The sequence below is a fragment of the Acipenser ruthenus genome, chromosome 30 (genome assembly GCF_902713425.1).
Source record: "Acipenser ruthenus chromosome 30, fAciRut3.2 maternal haplotype, whole genome shotgun sequence".
Classification (NCBI taxonomy): Eukaryota; Metazoa; Chordata; class Actinopteri; order Acipenseriformes; family Acipenseridae; genus Acipenser; species Acipenser ruthenus.
This window is the reverse complement of record NC_081218.1, coordinates 13,530,985-13,547,959: the sequence shown is the minus strand read 5'-3', so window position 1 is coordinate 13,547,959 and position 16,975 is coordinate 13,530,985. Positions and strand designations below refer to the sequence as shown.

The 16,975-nt window shown below is 43.7% G+C and overlaps 3 protein-coding genes across 8 annotated transcripts in view; all 3 read right to left on the bottom strand.

Annotated features, from left to right (window-relative positions):
- Window positions 1–2,327, bottom strand: part of LOC117430530 (voltage-dependent L-type calcium channel subunit alpha-1S) — a 30,299-nt gene extending 27,972 nt beyond the window's left edge. For all 3 annotated transcript variants that reach the window (XM_059004744.1, XM_059004746.1, XM_059004745.1), the window contains exons 1-2: window positions 1,753–2,327; window positions 212–317 (exon numbers count right to left, since the gene is read on the bottom strand). In XM_059004744.1, coding sequence (XP_058860727.1) covers window positions 212–317; window positions 1,753–1,928 — 282 coding nt within the window. In that variant the 5' untranslated portion in view covers window positions 1,929–2,327. The remainder of the gene's footprint in view (window positions 1–211; window positions 318–1,752) is intronic.
- Window positions 2,328–3,770: 1,443 nt separating this feature from the next.
- LOC131702773 (achaete-scute homolog 5-like) lies at window positions 3,771–10,317 on the bottom strand. Its single transcript, XM_059004934.1, has 3 exons — window positions 7,677–10,317; window positions 6,615–6,712; window positions 3,771–5,501 (listed from the first exon to the last, which is right to left on the bottom strand). The coding sequence occupies exon 3, from the start codon at window positions 5,290–5,292 to the stop codon at window positions 4,675–4,677; it is 618 nt and encodes a 205-aa protein (XP_058860917.1). The 5' UTR covers window positions 5,293–5,501; window positions 6,615–6,712; window positions 7,677–10,317; the 3' UTR covers window positions 3,771–4,674.
- A 141-nt stretch (window positions 10,318–10,458) lies between these two features.
- Window positions 10,459–16,618, bottom strand: LOC117394913 (proton-transporting V-type ATPase complex assembly regulator TMEM9-like). Of its 4 annotated transcripts, none has more exons than XM_059004938.1 (6): window positions 16,542–16,618; window positions 15,878–16,010; window positions 14,936–15,027; window positions 14,339–14,447; window positions 13,912–14,043; window positions 10,459–11,164 (listed from the first exon to the last, which is right to left on the bottom strand). In XM_059004938.1, the coding sequence occupies exons 2-6, from the start codon at window positions 15,974–15,976 to the stop codon at window positions 11,015–11,017; spliced, it is 582 nt and encodes a 193-aa protein (XP_058860921.1). In that variant the 5' UTR covers window positions 15,977–16,010; window positions 16,542–16,618; the 3' UTR covers window positions 10,459–11,014. The 4 variants fall into 4 exon arrangements, with proteins under 4 accessions (XP_058860921.1, XP_034767089.2, XP_058860920.1 ...); XM_034911198.2 differs by having other exon boundaries at window positions 15,878–16,027; window positions 16,542–16,599; XM_059004937.1 differs by lacking the exon at window positions 16,542–16,618 and adding an exon at window positions 16,109–16,427.
- Between the last annotated feature and the right edge of the window lie 357 nt (window positions 16,619–16,975).

Here is a 16,975-nt window from a genome sequence, read left to right as displayed (position 1 = left end):
ATAAAATGAGCTTGACTTTGTACCGCTTATGAAGGTGTCATAACAAGCGTTCATTTCATCCTGGCGTGACACCAGAAGACAGACCTTTAGTCTGTCTTCATAAGAAAGGTTTGGGAGCGAGAAAAGGCCAGTCGGCCCATCACACACACACAGACACGCACGCACGCACACGCACGCACTCACGCACGCACGCACAGGGCTCGGGACTCACCAGGCTGGCGTTGCCGTTGTTCGTGTCATCCTCTGGCATTGGCAGGAAGACGGCGAGGGCCACACAGTTGGCAAAGATGGTCAGTAAGATAATAATCTCAAAGGGTCTGGCAGTGCAGGTGAAGGAAAACTTGAAACAGGTGAAACAGCAACAGCAAAACCACAAGCACAGCCTCTCTTAAAGCAGCAGGTTATACAGAGGAGCTTTCATTCACATATATACTTGCGTGTGATTTACGATCAGCTGACTATTCCAGTTCCAGTGAGCACTAAACTGGAGTTCAGTTGAACCGGTCTCCATCAGGAGCTATGATAATTCAGAACTGGAGTTTCTAAAACAACATAAGAGGGTTTATTCACAAAGCATTTACCCCATAGCTGCATTTTTTTATGTAAAAGGAAAAACAAACTGCCTCTAACCAGCTGTTACACTATTGTACTTCAGACTTCTGTTTAGAAACTCAGAACATCTTTTCATTCATATTGGCGAGTAATAATCTTAGTCCTAACTTCAGATGAAACCCTTACACCCAGTATAATGCTATTCAAATTTAAACCAGCCACAGCAAATAGAGTCACAGTTATAACACGAAGAAGCTCAAAATCCAACCCCTGCGTGGGGCATCTTGCAGGAGTGCGCTTTATTTATATAAAATATATAATAACCGCACGGGGAATAATTCAACGCACACCGCACCTGACTCAGACAGTACTGAACTACACTTCCCACAATGCATTGTTCACCGATGTGATGCCGCGAGCAGCATGCTTTCACTAGCAATTAGTATATGATTATATAAGCTTTTGTGAATTAATGAATACAATGATCCAGTAGGGTTTATTGCAGTATTGTAAGACGTTTTAAACGTTATCCTGTAAACTTTGCCGTACAGCAAAATGTCACTATCCACACCTTTTTCACAATGTATGTTTTCTTGGTAATACCTGAGATTTCTACAGCCGTACTACCCGTTTTGACCACATGGTGGCACAGCAGCGCCTAACATTCCCCTGTCTGTTGAGTTCAGAGCCTTGATTTAGAACGTGACACAAAGCGACAGCTGCTGCGCCCCAGAATATCCCCTCCATTCTCGCGTTTAAATTTATAAAAACACGCACAACTTCTCTCAGCACCGTTGAGGTTTTCTAAGACAGCGATTGCTCCCTTATTCGGTTTCCTTTCATAACTGCACACAAACTTTTAAACACCACGGACTGCACGGACTGTCACATCTCCAGAGATGTGTTTGATAACATGGCACTCCGACATGCCCAACTAAACTAGCTAACTAACTTTAGTAATGATATATAGCCATTAATAAATAAATCAATAAAAAAAATACAATCAGGACCATTCTTGCTTTCAAAACCATTCTTTCCCTCTTAATAATAATAATAATAATAATAATAATAATAATAATAATAATAATAATAATAATAATAATAATAATAATAATAATAATGGAAGACCAGCATTTTGACCAATCTCCAGAAATCTTCCTTCCAGATAGTAGGGGTTTGTTGAAAGGCTCAGTAGGATACTTCCACTCCACGATGCTGATGCATGCTTTCCTGAAGGGGTTGCGCAGGTTGAGGCAGCACAGGGCCCTGGCTGGCCTGGGGTTCCCAGCGCATGCTTGTTTTTTCAGTTTTTCTTTCAGTTTCTTCCTCTGAAGGGTGTCCATGTCTTGGGCAGCGACCGTGGCGTTGGGCTCCATGCTGGCTATCCCATATATATGTATATATCCAAAATTCAAACCCTTGTTTCCCCCACAACACCCTTTCCCGTGTTGCTCTTCTTTCCTTCCCTGTGCCTCCGAGGATGAGAAGCTCCTCTCTCCCTTACTCCTACTCCTGCTGTCCCTCTCAGAAGCAAGGTCTAGTGGAGAACCTTTCTGCTGAGCTGGTTTCTCAGAGGGTAAAACAACACCAGAACAGTAAGAGCTGGAGCAGTAGCCAGTGCACTGGGCGCATGGTTTAAATTTAGACACACACACACACACACACAGCAGAGTGGAGAGGAGAGAAGAGGAGCGAGGGAGGCGCAGAGGGGCTGAGTCCAGGATCCTGATACAGCAGGAAAAAACGAAAAGGACTGCAGCTGTCGCTCGTCCTGGCAACTCCCAACCACCAAACACCCTTCTGAGAGAGAGAGAGAGAGAGAGAGAGAGAGAGAGAGAGAGAGAGAGAGAGAGAGAGAGAGAGAGAGAGAGAGAGAGAGAGAGAGAGAGAGGGAATGGGAGCCAGTCAGTCACAGAGGAATCGAACAAAAGACATACAAAGCTAGAGATAGGGGGAGGGATAGATGAAGGGAGTGAGTGAGTGAGAGAGTGTAACAGAAAGGTGAGAGGTGTGCAGCGTGATTGGGGAGGGGGGCAGGATGAGTGGACTGTGGCCCTGATATGGGAACGCACTGGCCCTGACTAGCTCGGGTTCAAAGTTTGCACAGCTCATAAGTTTGAATGGAAAAGCTCAAAAGTGTGCCTACGCTGTTTGTTGCTAGTCATGTAGCATTTAAAGTTTTTTTACCACAAAAAAATGGTGCGTATTGCACTTTAGTCTAAAGCCCTTGGTGAATCCAGCCCTGCAATCTGAGTTGTTTCTTCCGGTTGTGAAACTCTGGAGCTGACGCTTGGCAAGCCTGTCTTGCTTGTACTCTAACCTGACAGAAAGAGACAGGGCCCCTTTAAATCCCCAGTCAGGAGTGTGTGTCACTGTCGCTATTTATGACTCTCCTTCCCTGGCATGTGGATGAAATGAACTGGAGCCCAAACAAACTCCAATGTAAACCACTCCTGCATTAAAAAAAATAGCCTTGCCAGGTACTGAAATGACCCTGTCCTTCACGTCAGACACAGAAACTCTCTGTAGTCCTGCCTACAGCCACTTTCAGAACTACCCTGGAGTATATTATGATCAGGAGCCTTGCCAGGAACCGCAGCGATGACCTCCCGAATGAACTGTCCCTCTCTTATATAGCAGCTGCGTTCTGAACAGCTCCTGTGGAGGCGAGACTTACTCACGCTGGGGTGAGTGCAATCACTTTACTCAGGGACTCATTCCTGGCTCCTGTTCATTTCAGTAATCTACCTAACGGGGGTTTCTGAAACTCAGGGCTGAACTAGAGAGGCTTCTGACACCAAAGACATTAAACCTACTTACTGAGCCCCTTACTGCTGTGTTAACATCGGGGTTCCCACTGAAACTCAATGTAATGATAGTAAATGGATAAAAGTTGGGATTTTGAATACAGTTTTGCATATATGTTTTATGAGGTGGTGATTATCAATGGTAGGGTATATTTAGTGTACATATCTGCAATAATTCAACAGTCCCAATAATTGCTGGAGGTTGACCACGCCCAGGACCAGGTTTAGTTTTGTACTAAAAATATGATTTTCTGCTCTCAGTAAATTACGTCTCTCTGTACAGGTGGTGACTGTCATGTTACTTGAGCCCCCTCTGGTGGAGAACAGAGGCAGCGCATGTAAGTGGAGCGTCATGTCTCGGGCACATACTGTTTAGCCTTTCCTGATAGGACATTACCACAAGGCAACCACACAGCTTTTGTTTTTAAATACGTTTTATTAGAAATTGCTTTGCAACAGAAGGCACTGCCTTGCTTCTTAATTTCTAGGACAGTTCTACACATACAAAAAGAAATACCTAAGTTTGAGTAAAGTGCAAAAGAAGCATGTAAATTCAATAATTAAACAAAGATGAAATTAAATTAAATATTTTGCACCAGCAGCAATATACACAGTGTTTTCAAATATATAAAAAAAGAACCACAAACTATTGTGGCAGACATGATAAAACTCACACACACAGATTTAGTCATGGGAAGTACATGGTTTGAAAGTCTATAGAGAAAGGGCTGGTTTTATATAAAGCTGGTATGAATCAGATCTGCTAAGATGCAGACCCCATGTTTGGGGGTAAATAGCATTACAGTGGACTTTGTGTCAGCTAACACACATACCTTAGCTAGGATGCAAAGCCAACTGATGGACCAGTGGAGACTGAAGTCACAATTCTTGTAAAAAAAGGCTCACGGTTTATTTAAAAGGAGTATTTTAGCTAATTACCAGTGATAACATTAGTTTTCTTACGAGAGGTGGATTTCAGCAGGGGGTTTTACTGTTCTGAACGAGGGGCCTCAGTTCAAGCCTCTAGCCTCCCCCAATTCCTAGCAGCCGACTGATCCCAGAACCTCCTCTAGTCGAGACTGAAATGATCCCTGGAGACCGAGACACCCCCGTAACTCTTTTCAAACAGGTGTCCCTGGTTTAATTTGAACCCGGGTCCACTACAGTGTTGGCTGGCTCACAGAGAGATGATTTACCCTGTTCCGCTGCGCTGGAAGAGACCAGCAGTGCTGAAGCAAGCGTAACTAGGCGTCGGTGTCCTGTCATGTGTGGTCTGCCTGTATAAAATATCGTACAGCATGGAGCCCAGAGTCTCCTAGCTCATCGGCTCCTCTGACTGGCAGTAGGGGGATGAAGAGGCGGATGACAGATTCTGCGATTCCCCGTCGCTGTTGGGGAGGGGCTCTGCTGAACTGGTATTTTTGGAAGCCTTGTTGTTTCTCTCCTCTGCCTCGGGCTCCCCTCCCGAGCCCCTGGTTGGCATCCTGCTGATCAGCTCCTGTAAGTACTTGATGTACTGGATGGCTGCTCGTAGCGTCTCCACTTTGCTGAGCCGTTTCTCAGACGCGGTGCCAGGCAGGTGGTCCCTCAGGCGGGCGTAGCCCTCGTTCACGCACCTCACCCGCTGGCGCTCCCGCTCGTTGCGCTTCAGGATGAAAGCGGGCTCGAACGGGCAGTCGTACACCCCGAGGCGCCCGTGGAAAGGGACGTAGGGAAACAGGGCGCCCCCGTAGGACGTGTCGTAGTAGCCGGGGTCGACGTTAGCGGGGTACAGCAAGAAGGGCACGTGCGCCAGGGGGTCCCCGTGCCCCCCAGGAGGGCGGTGTGGGTGCGGGTGGTGGTGTGATTGGATGTGACCACCAGAGGGTGCTATCCCGTACTGCACACAGCTCCCAGGGACCACGGTGGGTCTGCGCGAGAAGCCACTGTTCATCCTCACTGGCAACCAAAGAGATTCACTGGACTGATATACCGCTTAGTGTTTTTTCTTTTTTATACAGGTATGTCCACTGATATACAATATCTATATTATTTCCTCCCGTCACACCACAGCGATCATTTTTAATTAGAATTACAAATAGCTGTAGGTGGTTAAGCAGGATTTCAGCACCTCCTTGACTTCAAATAAAGTGTATGCTGGCTCTGTGAAAAGAAAACACAGGAGAAACGTTTTGTATTGTTTATTATTACAAAAGGCACCGAGCTGTGATGAAAGAGGGTAGCGATCTTGAAACAGTCTTCACAAATAATACAGTTTTAAATTACCCGTACTGTTTTATAACAGAAGAATTTCACCTTCCTGCTGGCTAAATGCGTTACCCCGGCACACCACCTTTCAAATGAATCCAGCAGATGGATCCCCCGACATGCGTTCTGTAATTTATAAAAGATGCATCTCCCAGGCGCATGCACGTTTCAGTCAAGACAGGCAAGATAGCATGTCTTTTTTCACAGTATAGACATTTTTAAATACACTTTAAAAAATACTGTAACGCCTTTCAACATAATATTTCGAAAATCGAAGCAATTTTAACAGGGTTATTAAAGAAGCTATATATTTTAATTGTACTATTTTTTTCTGCCCTGCGACTGACAGCTTTGTGGAAATCACAGGAATTCCCCTGGCTTGCACCCGAGCCCTCTAACCAAGTTTCAAGTCTGCTAATAAGAGTGCGGAGAGAATGCCAAAAACAACAGAAGATCGTATCTCCGCTTCTTAATCATATTAAAGGGGAAGTGTACGTATTTAGACCTGTTTAATGCCTTGTAAATCTCAACAGTTACAACAGCGTAACCTTGTCTGTGGATGTCTGTGGATGTCTCGCTTCTATCCGTTTCATCACATGTGTGCACCACCTGCTTGCTCTCCCCTTTAAAACTATACAATATATTTAACACAAATGTTTTGCAGTTTGCTTATATAAATTATTATTATTTTATTATTTATTTCTTAGCAGACGCCCTTATCCAGGGCGACTTACAATTGTTACAAGATATCACATTATTTTTACATACAATTACACATTTATACAGTTGGGTTTTTACTGGAGCAATCTAGGTAAAGTACCTTGCTCAAGGGTACAACAGCAGTTTCCCCGACCAGGGATTGAACCCACGACCCTCCAGTCAAGAGTCCAGAACCCTAACCACTACTCCACACAGTGAAGCATGTCTACCATGCTTCACTGTAGTTGTCTGTGATTTCACAACAGGATACTGACAGCCGGTTTTGTTCTTTTTTTTCGTCGTTCGTACCGTGTTTTGTTTGTTCCTGTATGTTTTTTTTTTGTTCTGGGTACTTCTCACTTCTGACTCCACGTGTGACAGGGCAGCGTCACGGCCCGGGCTGTAACCTGCAGCAGAGAGAGAGAGAGAGAGAGAGAGAGAGAGAGAGAGAGAGAGACCCAGAGACAGAGAGCTGCAGGTTAATGCACACCTTTATTTAACAAAACACAAAAACAGGAACAAACAAAACACGCCACGAACTCCAAAATGAAAGGCTCAAACAAAACAGAACCAACACTCATAGGCTGGGCATTCACCTTCACTGCCAAGAACCAAATCACAGCACAAACACTCCCTCCCTCTCTCTGCATAGGCTACGGCACAGTATCGCCTGTGCCGTAGCCTATGCATCTTAAAATCAATACACATCCCTATGCTGATCGCGGAGAAGCATTTTGGAAGGCCGTGTCTGTTGCTATGATCTGTCCACACTTGATCTGTGAAGCAGATTGTAAAGAGAGGATCACAGAGGACTCATTTGAGGACCTGTGGGATTTTGAGATCTTGGAATATTAACTGGAGCAGTGTGGTGTTACCTCACTGGAAGTTAACTGGAGCATGCACTGCAATGCACTGGATCTGCAGTTTAACTACACTGCGCTTGCATTAAGAACTCATCAAATCAAAGGTTTTCTTTGCTGACAAGCGGACGGCACACACAAAACATCTAGTCCTTTGCACGCATTAGTAATTATTTTGCAATGCTCGGAAGTTCTGTTTTCACTTCTCTGGATTCGTATGGATTATTCTGCAGTTTAATTATATACCAAGTTGCAGTTACAGTAGATTCTTTTGACATTTTCTGAAGCTGAAGTGCATATTGAATCGTGTTATCTTGACCCCCCCAGCAAATTGTAATGCAAAAAGAGTCTACTCCTAATCCATTCTGAATACAGAAATAAAAAAGAATGCTAAATGAATGCTTTAATTGGTGAAATAAAATATTGAACTATAAAAATAGCCATGCATGATAAAAAGGACTAGTAGCAGTAATAATAATAATAATAATAATAATAATAATGCCATCCTTACCTTCAGTTTCTTAGCTGTGTTGATTCGGTTGGGTTGTGCTCAGGGTGCAGTCAGCTGTAGATGCATCCACTCCTTATTAGTCACAGTGTTGTGTGCAGCGCATGTGAGGTGAGCGAGCGAGCGAGTCCGCAGCCCTTTGCTATCCTGTGTGTCTGCCAGTCCCAGTCCAGGCTCCTCACAGCTCTGCAGACAGCATCTCTCCTGCTGCCGGTTTGAGGTTTCCTTCCCTGTCAGATCTCAGTCTAGGTGCTTACCTGATCCAGCTTCAAAGAGAGGCACGCCCCGGGGAGGGGGGTTCAAAACAGGTAGAGGAACAGCGAGGAAGGAGGAGACACACCTGGGTAGGGACTGGTGAATATGTACCTGCTGCACTGAACATGCATACATAGATACATAGGCTGCCAAGATTAATAATAATAATAATAATTATTATTTGTTTCTTAGCAGACGCCCTTATCCAGGGTGACTTATAGTTCTTAGGAAGTATCACATTACAGATAATAGCAGTTATAGAATACAATAAGAGCAAAGTAAGAGAAATTTAAAAATACAGTAAATAATTACGTTGGAGAGCGATTACAACGGAGCAGTTAAACTTAAAAATGTTTGGATATAAAAGTAAATTCCATTAAGGGCAAGTAGTTAGTATAACAAATTAATAAGAACGATTTCAAATAAGAGCAATTACAGAAAACGTGCGTACGGTTACCTTTAAGAGTAAAATCAAACACAAGATACAGAAAATCGAATTGTGATTGAGAGCAGTAGTTGAATACAGCAAAGTGCAGAGCAGTTCAGTGCAAGCACAAGCTGATGCAAGTACTGGTACAACTGGGTGCCGTCTAGTCCAGCATAGTGGAGAGCTGTGAGGTTTACAGATGCTGTCTGAACAGGTGTGTCTTGAGGAGGCGCTGAAAGGTGGTCAGGGACCGAGAAGTCCTGAGTTTACAGACCGGTGGTATTAAGGTCTGTCATGGTCTAGATCATTAAAATAGACCCCAGTGCCAGGTAGTGGTCAAGGCCGAGAGTGGACTGGTGAACACAAACCGAAGCAGTCAGTGCTTCTACAGAAAACCTAACTGGTAGTAAAATCTTGATACATATTGTGCCCTTCTGTGGCTGTCCGGCTGTGGGAGGAAACAGAGATGCGACAGCCACTAATTCCACATTCTGTATCGAAACGGGAGAGGAAATCGCACTGGAATTATCACACAGGATGAGCTCAGATAAACGGAAGTGTGCTCCACTCCCATTGGTAAAGCACGTTGTTAAAGCTGCATGCACAAGCGAAGTAGGGATTACGAGACTTCATGTTTAAAAGACAGAGAAGGAGGAGGAGGAGGAGGCGGGGAAGCTGGGCTTGTTTTGCAAAGGACAGCTGGGGTTTGCAGTCTGCATTGATGAGAGGAGACCACTGAAGATCTCTTGCAGAGATAAAAGCACTGAAAACAGTTTCACAGCCCTCCCGCCACCCCCTCCCCACATCTTAGAAGTGCTTTGTATTAACCTAAGAGCCGTCTTCTAGAGGAGACTGCAGCACGACTCTGAAACCTGCTCCTTCGTTTCACTGCACCTCAGATCATCGGTTTATGTTTTTTAATTGTTATTTTTAATAAATGAACCGTATTTCTATAGTTTCTGAATAGAAACACAAAGCTGAAGAACGCTCCAATCATTTTTAAAACGCTCTTCGAACTGCATGCTGATTTGTGTAGATATTTACAAAGCTGACGCGCAGGTCATGTTTAAAAAAGCTAGCTGTTTTTTTCTACATGTCTTGAAGAAAAGTTTTCCTAGTTATTTTAACAGGGCTTTTAAACTATTACAGTTTTTGATAATCAATTTAATACGATGCTGTCCTTTTTTTTAAATAAAAAAATAAAAATGCAGGCTAATAATAATATTAATAATAATAATAATTATTATTATTATTATTATTATTATTATTATTATTGTTATTATTATTATTTCAATACCAGTTCAACAGAAATCGTATCAATAATGTGAAATTCAATTTAATTGATTTGAAATCTGGGACCACACAGCTTCACCTGCACAAACCAACCATCCTTCCGAGTGCCCTGAAATAGACAAGCAGCAAATATCTTCAAAACAGCCCCCGATACCCGAGACTTCAGAGCGATGCTGTTACCCGCTGTAATCCCATCTTTAAAGAGACGATTACGCAGTCTGACAGGCCCGCGGTGACCTGTAATTACCAGCAGCACCATAAACAAGAATTTATTTCCAGAACAGTACCGGACAGGCTGGGACTCGCTGCTGCCGAGCTTTCAACCCGCAGCCTGCTTTCATCTCCGTTACGTCTGAAGGAAGCTTCCACTTCGACACACACACTGAAAACAGAAGAAGCTGCATTTTATACACAAAAATAACCAGCGATACAACAGCCAGTAGCAGCTGTTTCCAGGTGTAGTGTGAGGCAGGGAGGACCCTGATTAGTAAAGAACACACGCTGGTCTGTACGAGTGATCTGAATACCCTCGTAGTTAAACCATTGAAAGAAGCGGACTATGTGAAAACACACATCTCTACTCTTTGGTAGATTTTTGTCTTTTGGTTCCTGTCTTTAATGTTTAAAACGCTGGAGTTAATTAGATCTGATACTGTTAAGATCAAGTGAACTGTTAATTAAAATAATAATAATAATAATAATAATAATAATAATAATAATAGATCAAAAAGGCTTACCTACTTCAGACAACGGAACACAGAATGTATTTCTTAGTTCTTAGATTTTACAGAAATTCTACAAAAATGCCTCAGTCTTTCAAATACACACAGCGTTTATTGTAGTATCCACAATACATTATAAAGCCAGAAGCATTACAAAATGAACTCAGTGCCATAATCGTGCCCCCCAACATCTCAATGCAGCCAGGTTTACATCCATTAACTACCAAAGCATTATTTAAAAACCATTTATGATAACTGTAATAGAGTCAGTGGTGGGGGAAATACATAAATAAATCAAACCAGCTTCACTTGAAAGTTAAAAGGTGTGTTTGATATTGACGTGTAGGAATAAAGTCTACCCCAAAAAATGGAAATAACTATGAAGCATTTAACTGAAGCTAAGGAAACACAGCTGATTCAGTAAACTATTTAAGATGGATGTTATTCACAAAAGGGCTTACTTTTTTAATTTCCTAAAACAACTCGGGTACCTCGTATTAAAACTGGACTTGGAGGAGAGCACTGAAGACAGGAGGTTTTAGGGTTTGCCGAGGGTTAAGACAGAGGCAGGGGGTGCGTTCCGTTCCGGTTCCGGTTCCGGTTCCGGTTCCAGTTCCGGTTCCATTCCAGTTCTGTTCCGCTCTCTAGCTCAGCATCTTGTGTCGGTCGAAGACAGTCTTTCTCTGCTCCTGCACCTGCCTCTTCCAGCGCTGCTGAGCCCCCTCCACGCGCTCCAGCACCGTGTTCGACCGGGAGCGGGTCAGCCCCTCCGCGCCCAGGGAGGGGCGCACATCCTGCAGGGGGGAAACCAGGGACAGGAGGCAAGGGTCTGTTTAACCACAAAGTATACCCACGGGGTTAGCAGCACACGCCAACACATGCCACATACAAAACACTGACATTTCATTCTTGTTTTCCAATGCATAAAAAAAAGATGGCACGACGAAGATGTTTTACATGTGGTAATAATTATACTGTACAATACACTTCAAGCTACAAAACAATTAAAGCACACACACACACACACGGTATTATGTGAGGTCTTACAATGTGTGCCAAACCTGCTTCCAGAAGTAGAACACTGTGTAGACCGCGCTTGTTTGAGTTAAACACTTTATGAATGACCAGAGGCAACTGGCTTCTCTCATCACGAGCACTCAAGCCAGATATGAAAACAAGAAACTCAGAAATGACTGGAGACTGGAGTATCAAATATTAAAACAGTGTTAAAATCAACAAGGCAGTGGCTGGATCCAAACCCCTCAGGCCTGAAGAACACACACCTGGGAGACAGCACGGGCAGGAACGTCAAGGAGCTGCGACTAAACTTGAGAAGTGTGCAGCCATGTGGACTGTGCTGAACAGTTTGATTCAGCGAGGAAAACAAAGTGCAGATACTGCGAGTGACTGAATACCCAATCAAGAATTGACACCCCTGCCTTACTGACTGGCAGACCAGCTGCTGATCAGAGTCTTTGCTCACAGCTTCCTTAGCCGGGGGCTCTGGCCCAGACTTGTTGCTCTGTCTGTGCCACAGCACGGGGCAAATGAAATAACTCAAATATACAGCACAGTGTTGATGCATTTCAACAGAATCTCATCCACAACGCTGTACAGCACGGGAGGTTGAAGAGATCAAACAGCCATCACTCAGCACAGCTGCTAGACAGGGGAAACAGAGCTTCTGTCCCAGACTGAGACCCGGTAAACAGCCATCGTCAGAGAAGGGCTGTCAGCCAGTCTGGAGAGGGGCTGTCAGCGAGCTCTGTTACTCCCAGGAGGGGGACCAGCCCAGAAAAAGAAGAGTGATAGAAATGAGAAGTGCCTAAAGCACAGGTAGAGCTAGTGAACAAAAAACAAAAACTAACACTTCTGTTTACTTTTCACTTCTGATTTCAATGGGATTTTTCTCTCAGCGTTAGCAGAGGCCGATTGAGAATGAATTCTGATGTACTTGGATATTGCATTCAGCCATTAATATATCTGATGGAACAGTATTTATTTAAGAGCATTCCAATTCAAATGTTTTCGCAGTAGTATTTGTAAATGTTAATATTTTGTTCCAGCTCTTAAGGTTACCATCTGCAAAGCTTCTGTCACCAACACTGCACAGTAGCTGAGACGTTACCAAAGAGCCGTACCAAACAGAATTGAAAAGCTGCTTTTTTTCACCAGCCAGGTACAGAACATACCACTTAATTAAAGCTGCCAATGAGTGTGTGCATGCCAGTTGAAACTTGCAGGGCACGCTCAGCTGTAGCCCGGGGGAACCTACCATCCTTAATGAAAGAAATTGTGACTTAAAGAAAAAATGAAATGTGAAGGGATTCATTGGCTGCAGCTGGTGTTAAAGAGGAGGGCGACCCAGACCACAGTGGATTGCCTGCCCGCGGCAGCGGTGTCATTAAAGCTCAGAACACACGTCTTCAACACATTTTATAACCCCACCATGTACTGGAATCAAACCACCTCTGCAACCAACCCAAACCTCAAAAAAAAAAAAAAAAAGTTTGAAGTTATATTAATTGTGTTTTAAACACATGGTTGGTTGGCCTGAAGCGATTTTTGCCCAATTCGCACTGATTCACAATGGGCAGGGCAGTTTCCCCGAGAATTACGGATTGAGAAATTTATTTGACAAGCATGCGTGATCAGGCTCTAACAGATCTAAACACTGCCACTTTTTTAAGATTATAAAAATAAGGCTTGTGTCCCAACATCAGAAGAAAGCATCTCAAACAGTGCAGGTTCTCAAGATATATTTTTCAGGGTTGTAGCCAATCAGGGGACAGTGCTGCAGCTGAGGAATGTCCTTACCAAGTTTCCCCACAATTGGATGAGTGGCTCTCAAGGCAGTGAAATACGTCTCCACTCATTCCTGGTGTATCAAGCAGTGCTTTCTTTACAGGCTTGTAGAGCAGGCTGTGTGTCAGTTTCACATTCACTCAGAGCTTGTTCAGGAGATCCTGCGCCATCCTTCAATTAAGAGCGTCGCTGCAGTGTAATTAGTGCAAATTACAGCGCACCTCCTTACCCTGTACACCCACGCATTTCCTCAACATGCTACCTTCAATTTACGGCCCGTCAGAACGGCATTTAATAATGAGTTACACCGAGCCCGTCTCCTCCCATTAAGAGAGACCACCCAGGTTCTCTAGCACAGATATCCACCAAAAGAAAAAAAAAAATGCAGAGGAACCGAGGGACAGTTACATTTATAAACAGATAACAACCCTCCCGTCCGGGCGTGGCAGGAACCTTTCCTTGCGTCAAAATAAATACTGTACTACTATTACGGCTTCCGGTAGACTTTTTGCGATATCATTTTGTAGTTTCTTTGATTACACGATGTTAAATAAAAGATCTAAAAATCAGGTTTTTATATATATATATATATATGATGTCTCGATCCTAAAATTCTCGGGGATGCAAAACCACAGCAGGGTTTTTTTTAATCGCAATTAACGGTGGGTGTCAGCACTTGCTAACTTACTGTGGAGAGTCTGAGCCCCCCCACACCCTCCTTGGGGAAGTGCCTCACCTCGTTCTCCTCCTCGTTGTGCAGGGGCTGGCTGTAGGACTGCTGTTTTCGGATAAGCGGATCCACCAGCAGCAGGAAGACCATGTAGAGCAGCAGGGAGCCCACCACTGACAGGTAGATAATGATAGTCACCTGGGGGCCACACAGACAGACAGACAGTTAGCAGCAGTGAAAATATCGTACTGTAGCTAATGGCATTTGGTATTAAACAGCTTGAAGAGTCTGTATTTCATGGTTGAAGAATCTAACGCTTACAGGCACAGAAATGAAAGCAAGGGAGGACCAGTCAGTAACGAGTCAGTCCAGTGTGGTGTGCGCGGATTTAACCCTTTAAGAAGCAGTCAGTGGGCCGTCACAGCTCTGCAGAGAGGGCCGTGGCATCATCTTTTCAGCATAAGGGAATGAATAACCCTGTCCAGCCCGTTACCTTGATGGTGGTGCTGCTGCGTTCCTCATACTTGCATTCGCACAGCAGGCAGTACGCCTCCACATCGTGCCCTGGGACTGGCATGGGCTCCACCACGTGCAGGCAGTTACTGTACAGGGCACAAGACAGCGGACCGGTCAGAGATTCTGTCATGAGGCACTATTACAACATTCACCTGCGCCTAATGAACCCAGCGGCCAACGGCTCTCCAGGTCTACAGCTGTGGACAAACATGTTGCATCACTGAGAATTTTAGGATTGAGCGTAATTAACTCAACGACAAACGTTTCCGCTAGAAGCCTTTCTCCGGGTCTTCAACACTGTTAAGTTTCTTTTAGTACGTCTAAAAAACAGATTCTGCCCAGACCTTTGATAGCTGCTGGATGATCCAGCCTTGTGTAAGCAGAAAGGTGCGCTAAAAGCACAGCAGGTCAGCATTCTAGAACAGAAAGCTTTTAAATAATGTATACCTGCTCTCCCAAGGACTCCAGTGTTGAGTCAGAACCTCTATAAACGAGGCTCGTACAGAATTCAAAACAGAACACTGGCTTTGATGCTGTAAAGTGAGATATTTACAAGTAACAAACAAGCCCCTACCAGTCTTTCTGCGAGACGTTCTTGTTGTAGATGTGTCCGCTTATGTTTCTGTATGGAGGGCAAATGCATTTGCAGCGAACATCTTCAAAGCTCTGAAAATAAATTAGGTTTTTTTGGGGGGGGGTAGGGTGGGGTCTTTTTGCAATTAAATGGAGCATGCTCACCAGTAAACACTGTAGAGAGGACTTTACCAGTTTTCATTTGTTTTTTTTAAGTCACGTTTATAGTTAAATATTTTTCAGGCCATGCACACCCAAGGTAGTCTACAGTTCCGCTGAGTCTTGAACTACATCACAGAACGTAGAAAAGCTATTTCTTACGTCTGTTCTTTACAGCATAAACATGAATACTAGAGACTTCCTGGTGAAACTCAATAAGCGATAAAGAAAATCTAACAGGCAATATTGAGAGAAACAGTGCCATCTAGTGTCAAGAGATAGGAAAAACAAAAGTACTATAATAAACGGATTCTGACAGCCCCAAACGTATTTTATAACGAAGACAATCTACTGGCAGCAGCCTTTTGAGGGGTTCTTAATACCAGTAAAAATTCTACTGCCAGTAAGAAATCCCACAAAACCTGCAGACAGTAGTTTAACATCAGGGCTGAAGAAAGAGAAATTGTTAAGTTTGGAGAAAGGGAAGTGGGTAGTTATATAAAGCTGTATTGCGCAGCTACTGACAGCAGCGGAATCATATGATAGTGCCAGTAAAAATACTACTGGTAGCAACGTCTGCCATTTTTAAATTCCCACTGTATTTCCGTATTCTGTGGAACAGTAACAATTGCACATTTATGTTATACAAAATGTCATCCGTTCAAAATATTAACGCTGCCTAAATGCAGCCTTTGGATCTGTTCCTGCGTAAGAGGGTGCTTGGAGCAGCCGGAGGAATTAAATGGCTGAGTTTTACAGGAATCGCCGATCTAATTGATCTTACCTTACTGGCGTCCGTCCTCGGGACCAGCTCTGAGAGAAAGCATATTAACAGCGAGAGCAGAAGGAACTTCAAGCTACCGACAGCACGACGCAGAAGCATGACGAGCGCGTCTCTGGACAGGGAGCAGGTGAATCTGCGCAGAGGAAGAGACTAATGAGAGATCACATTAAAATGAGCCACGCTTCTAACCCTAATTAAAATGAACATAGCATTAATGTCACTCAAATATACCTCCGGATATTCTATAGCGTGCTCGGCGTTTAGCAGATCGATCTGCCCAGTGTTTCAGTATTTTCAGTATGCCTGTTTCTGTGAGCCAGAGGCTGTCCACAGATGACACAGCCAGGCGCTTTAGACTGCGTATACACTACACTGACATGTTTGTTGCGCCAACAAATGTTGGGGCGTGACGCAATCAGAAAACACCTCGTCTTTGCTGCAGGGGTAATACAAAAAGATAGGATCGCGCATCTTCTCACATGGCAGGCTGCCCCTACAACAATACCGTATGACAAGCTATAGTAACAAAATAATATCTAGCAAAAAAGGAAGCTCGCATGTCAATATTAACTAAGCTAGTGATAGACGCCGTATTTGTATTGATATATATATATGTGTGTGTGTGTTTAAATGTCTTATAATTAGACTCGAAAAACAAACCTACCGGTTAGCCGCTGCGCTTGGTATTCCTTGTCTTCACAACCCGTTATGATTGGCTATGACTAGGATAACAGGTCGCTGGGGATCCGCCTCCTTTCTTTTAATTGGCTCAACGATCCGGCCACGGCCTGTCTATTGGTGTGAAACCACACCCCATACACAGACCTGTCTGTATTTGACAAAGTCAGCACTCTACATTAGTTCAAGTCTTTTTATATTTCATTGTTGTTATTGTTAACTTATTAATAACGTGGTTATTATTGATATTTGTTTACCATTATTATTATCATTATTATTCTCATCAGTGTTATTGTCTATTTAATGTTCAGATGATGTACTGTGTGTACATTGCTTTGGCAATACTGTGAATAATGGTCATGCCAATAAAGCACCTTTGAATTTGAATTTTAATTTGAATTTGAGAGAGAGAGAGAGTGA

Excerpts from the sequence above, each read along its gene's own strand:
- LOC117394913 (XM_059004938.1), bottom strand. The coding sequence starts at position 15,976 with ATGCTTCTGCGTCGTGCTGTCGGTAGCTTGAAGTTCCTTCTGCTCTCG. Across the intron at positions 14,044-14,338 it reads GCAGCAGCACCACCATCAAG|GTGACTATCATTATCTACCT; the intron begins GTAACGGGCTGG and ends TGTGGCCCCCAG. Across the intron at positions 11,165-13,911 it reads ACAACGAGGAGGAGAACGAG|GATGTGCGCCCCTCCCTGGG; the intron begins GTGAGGCACTTC and ends TCCCCCCTGCAG.
- LOC131702773 (XM_059004934.1), bottom strand. The coding sequence starts at position 5,292 with ATGAACAGTGGCTTCTCGCGCAGACCCACCGTGGTCCCTGGGAGCTGT.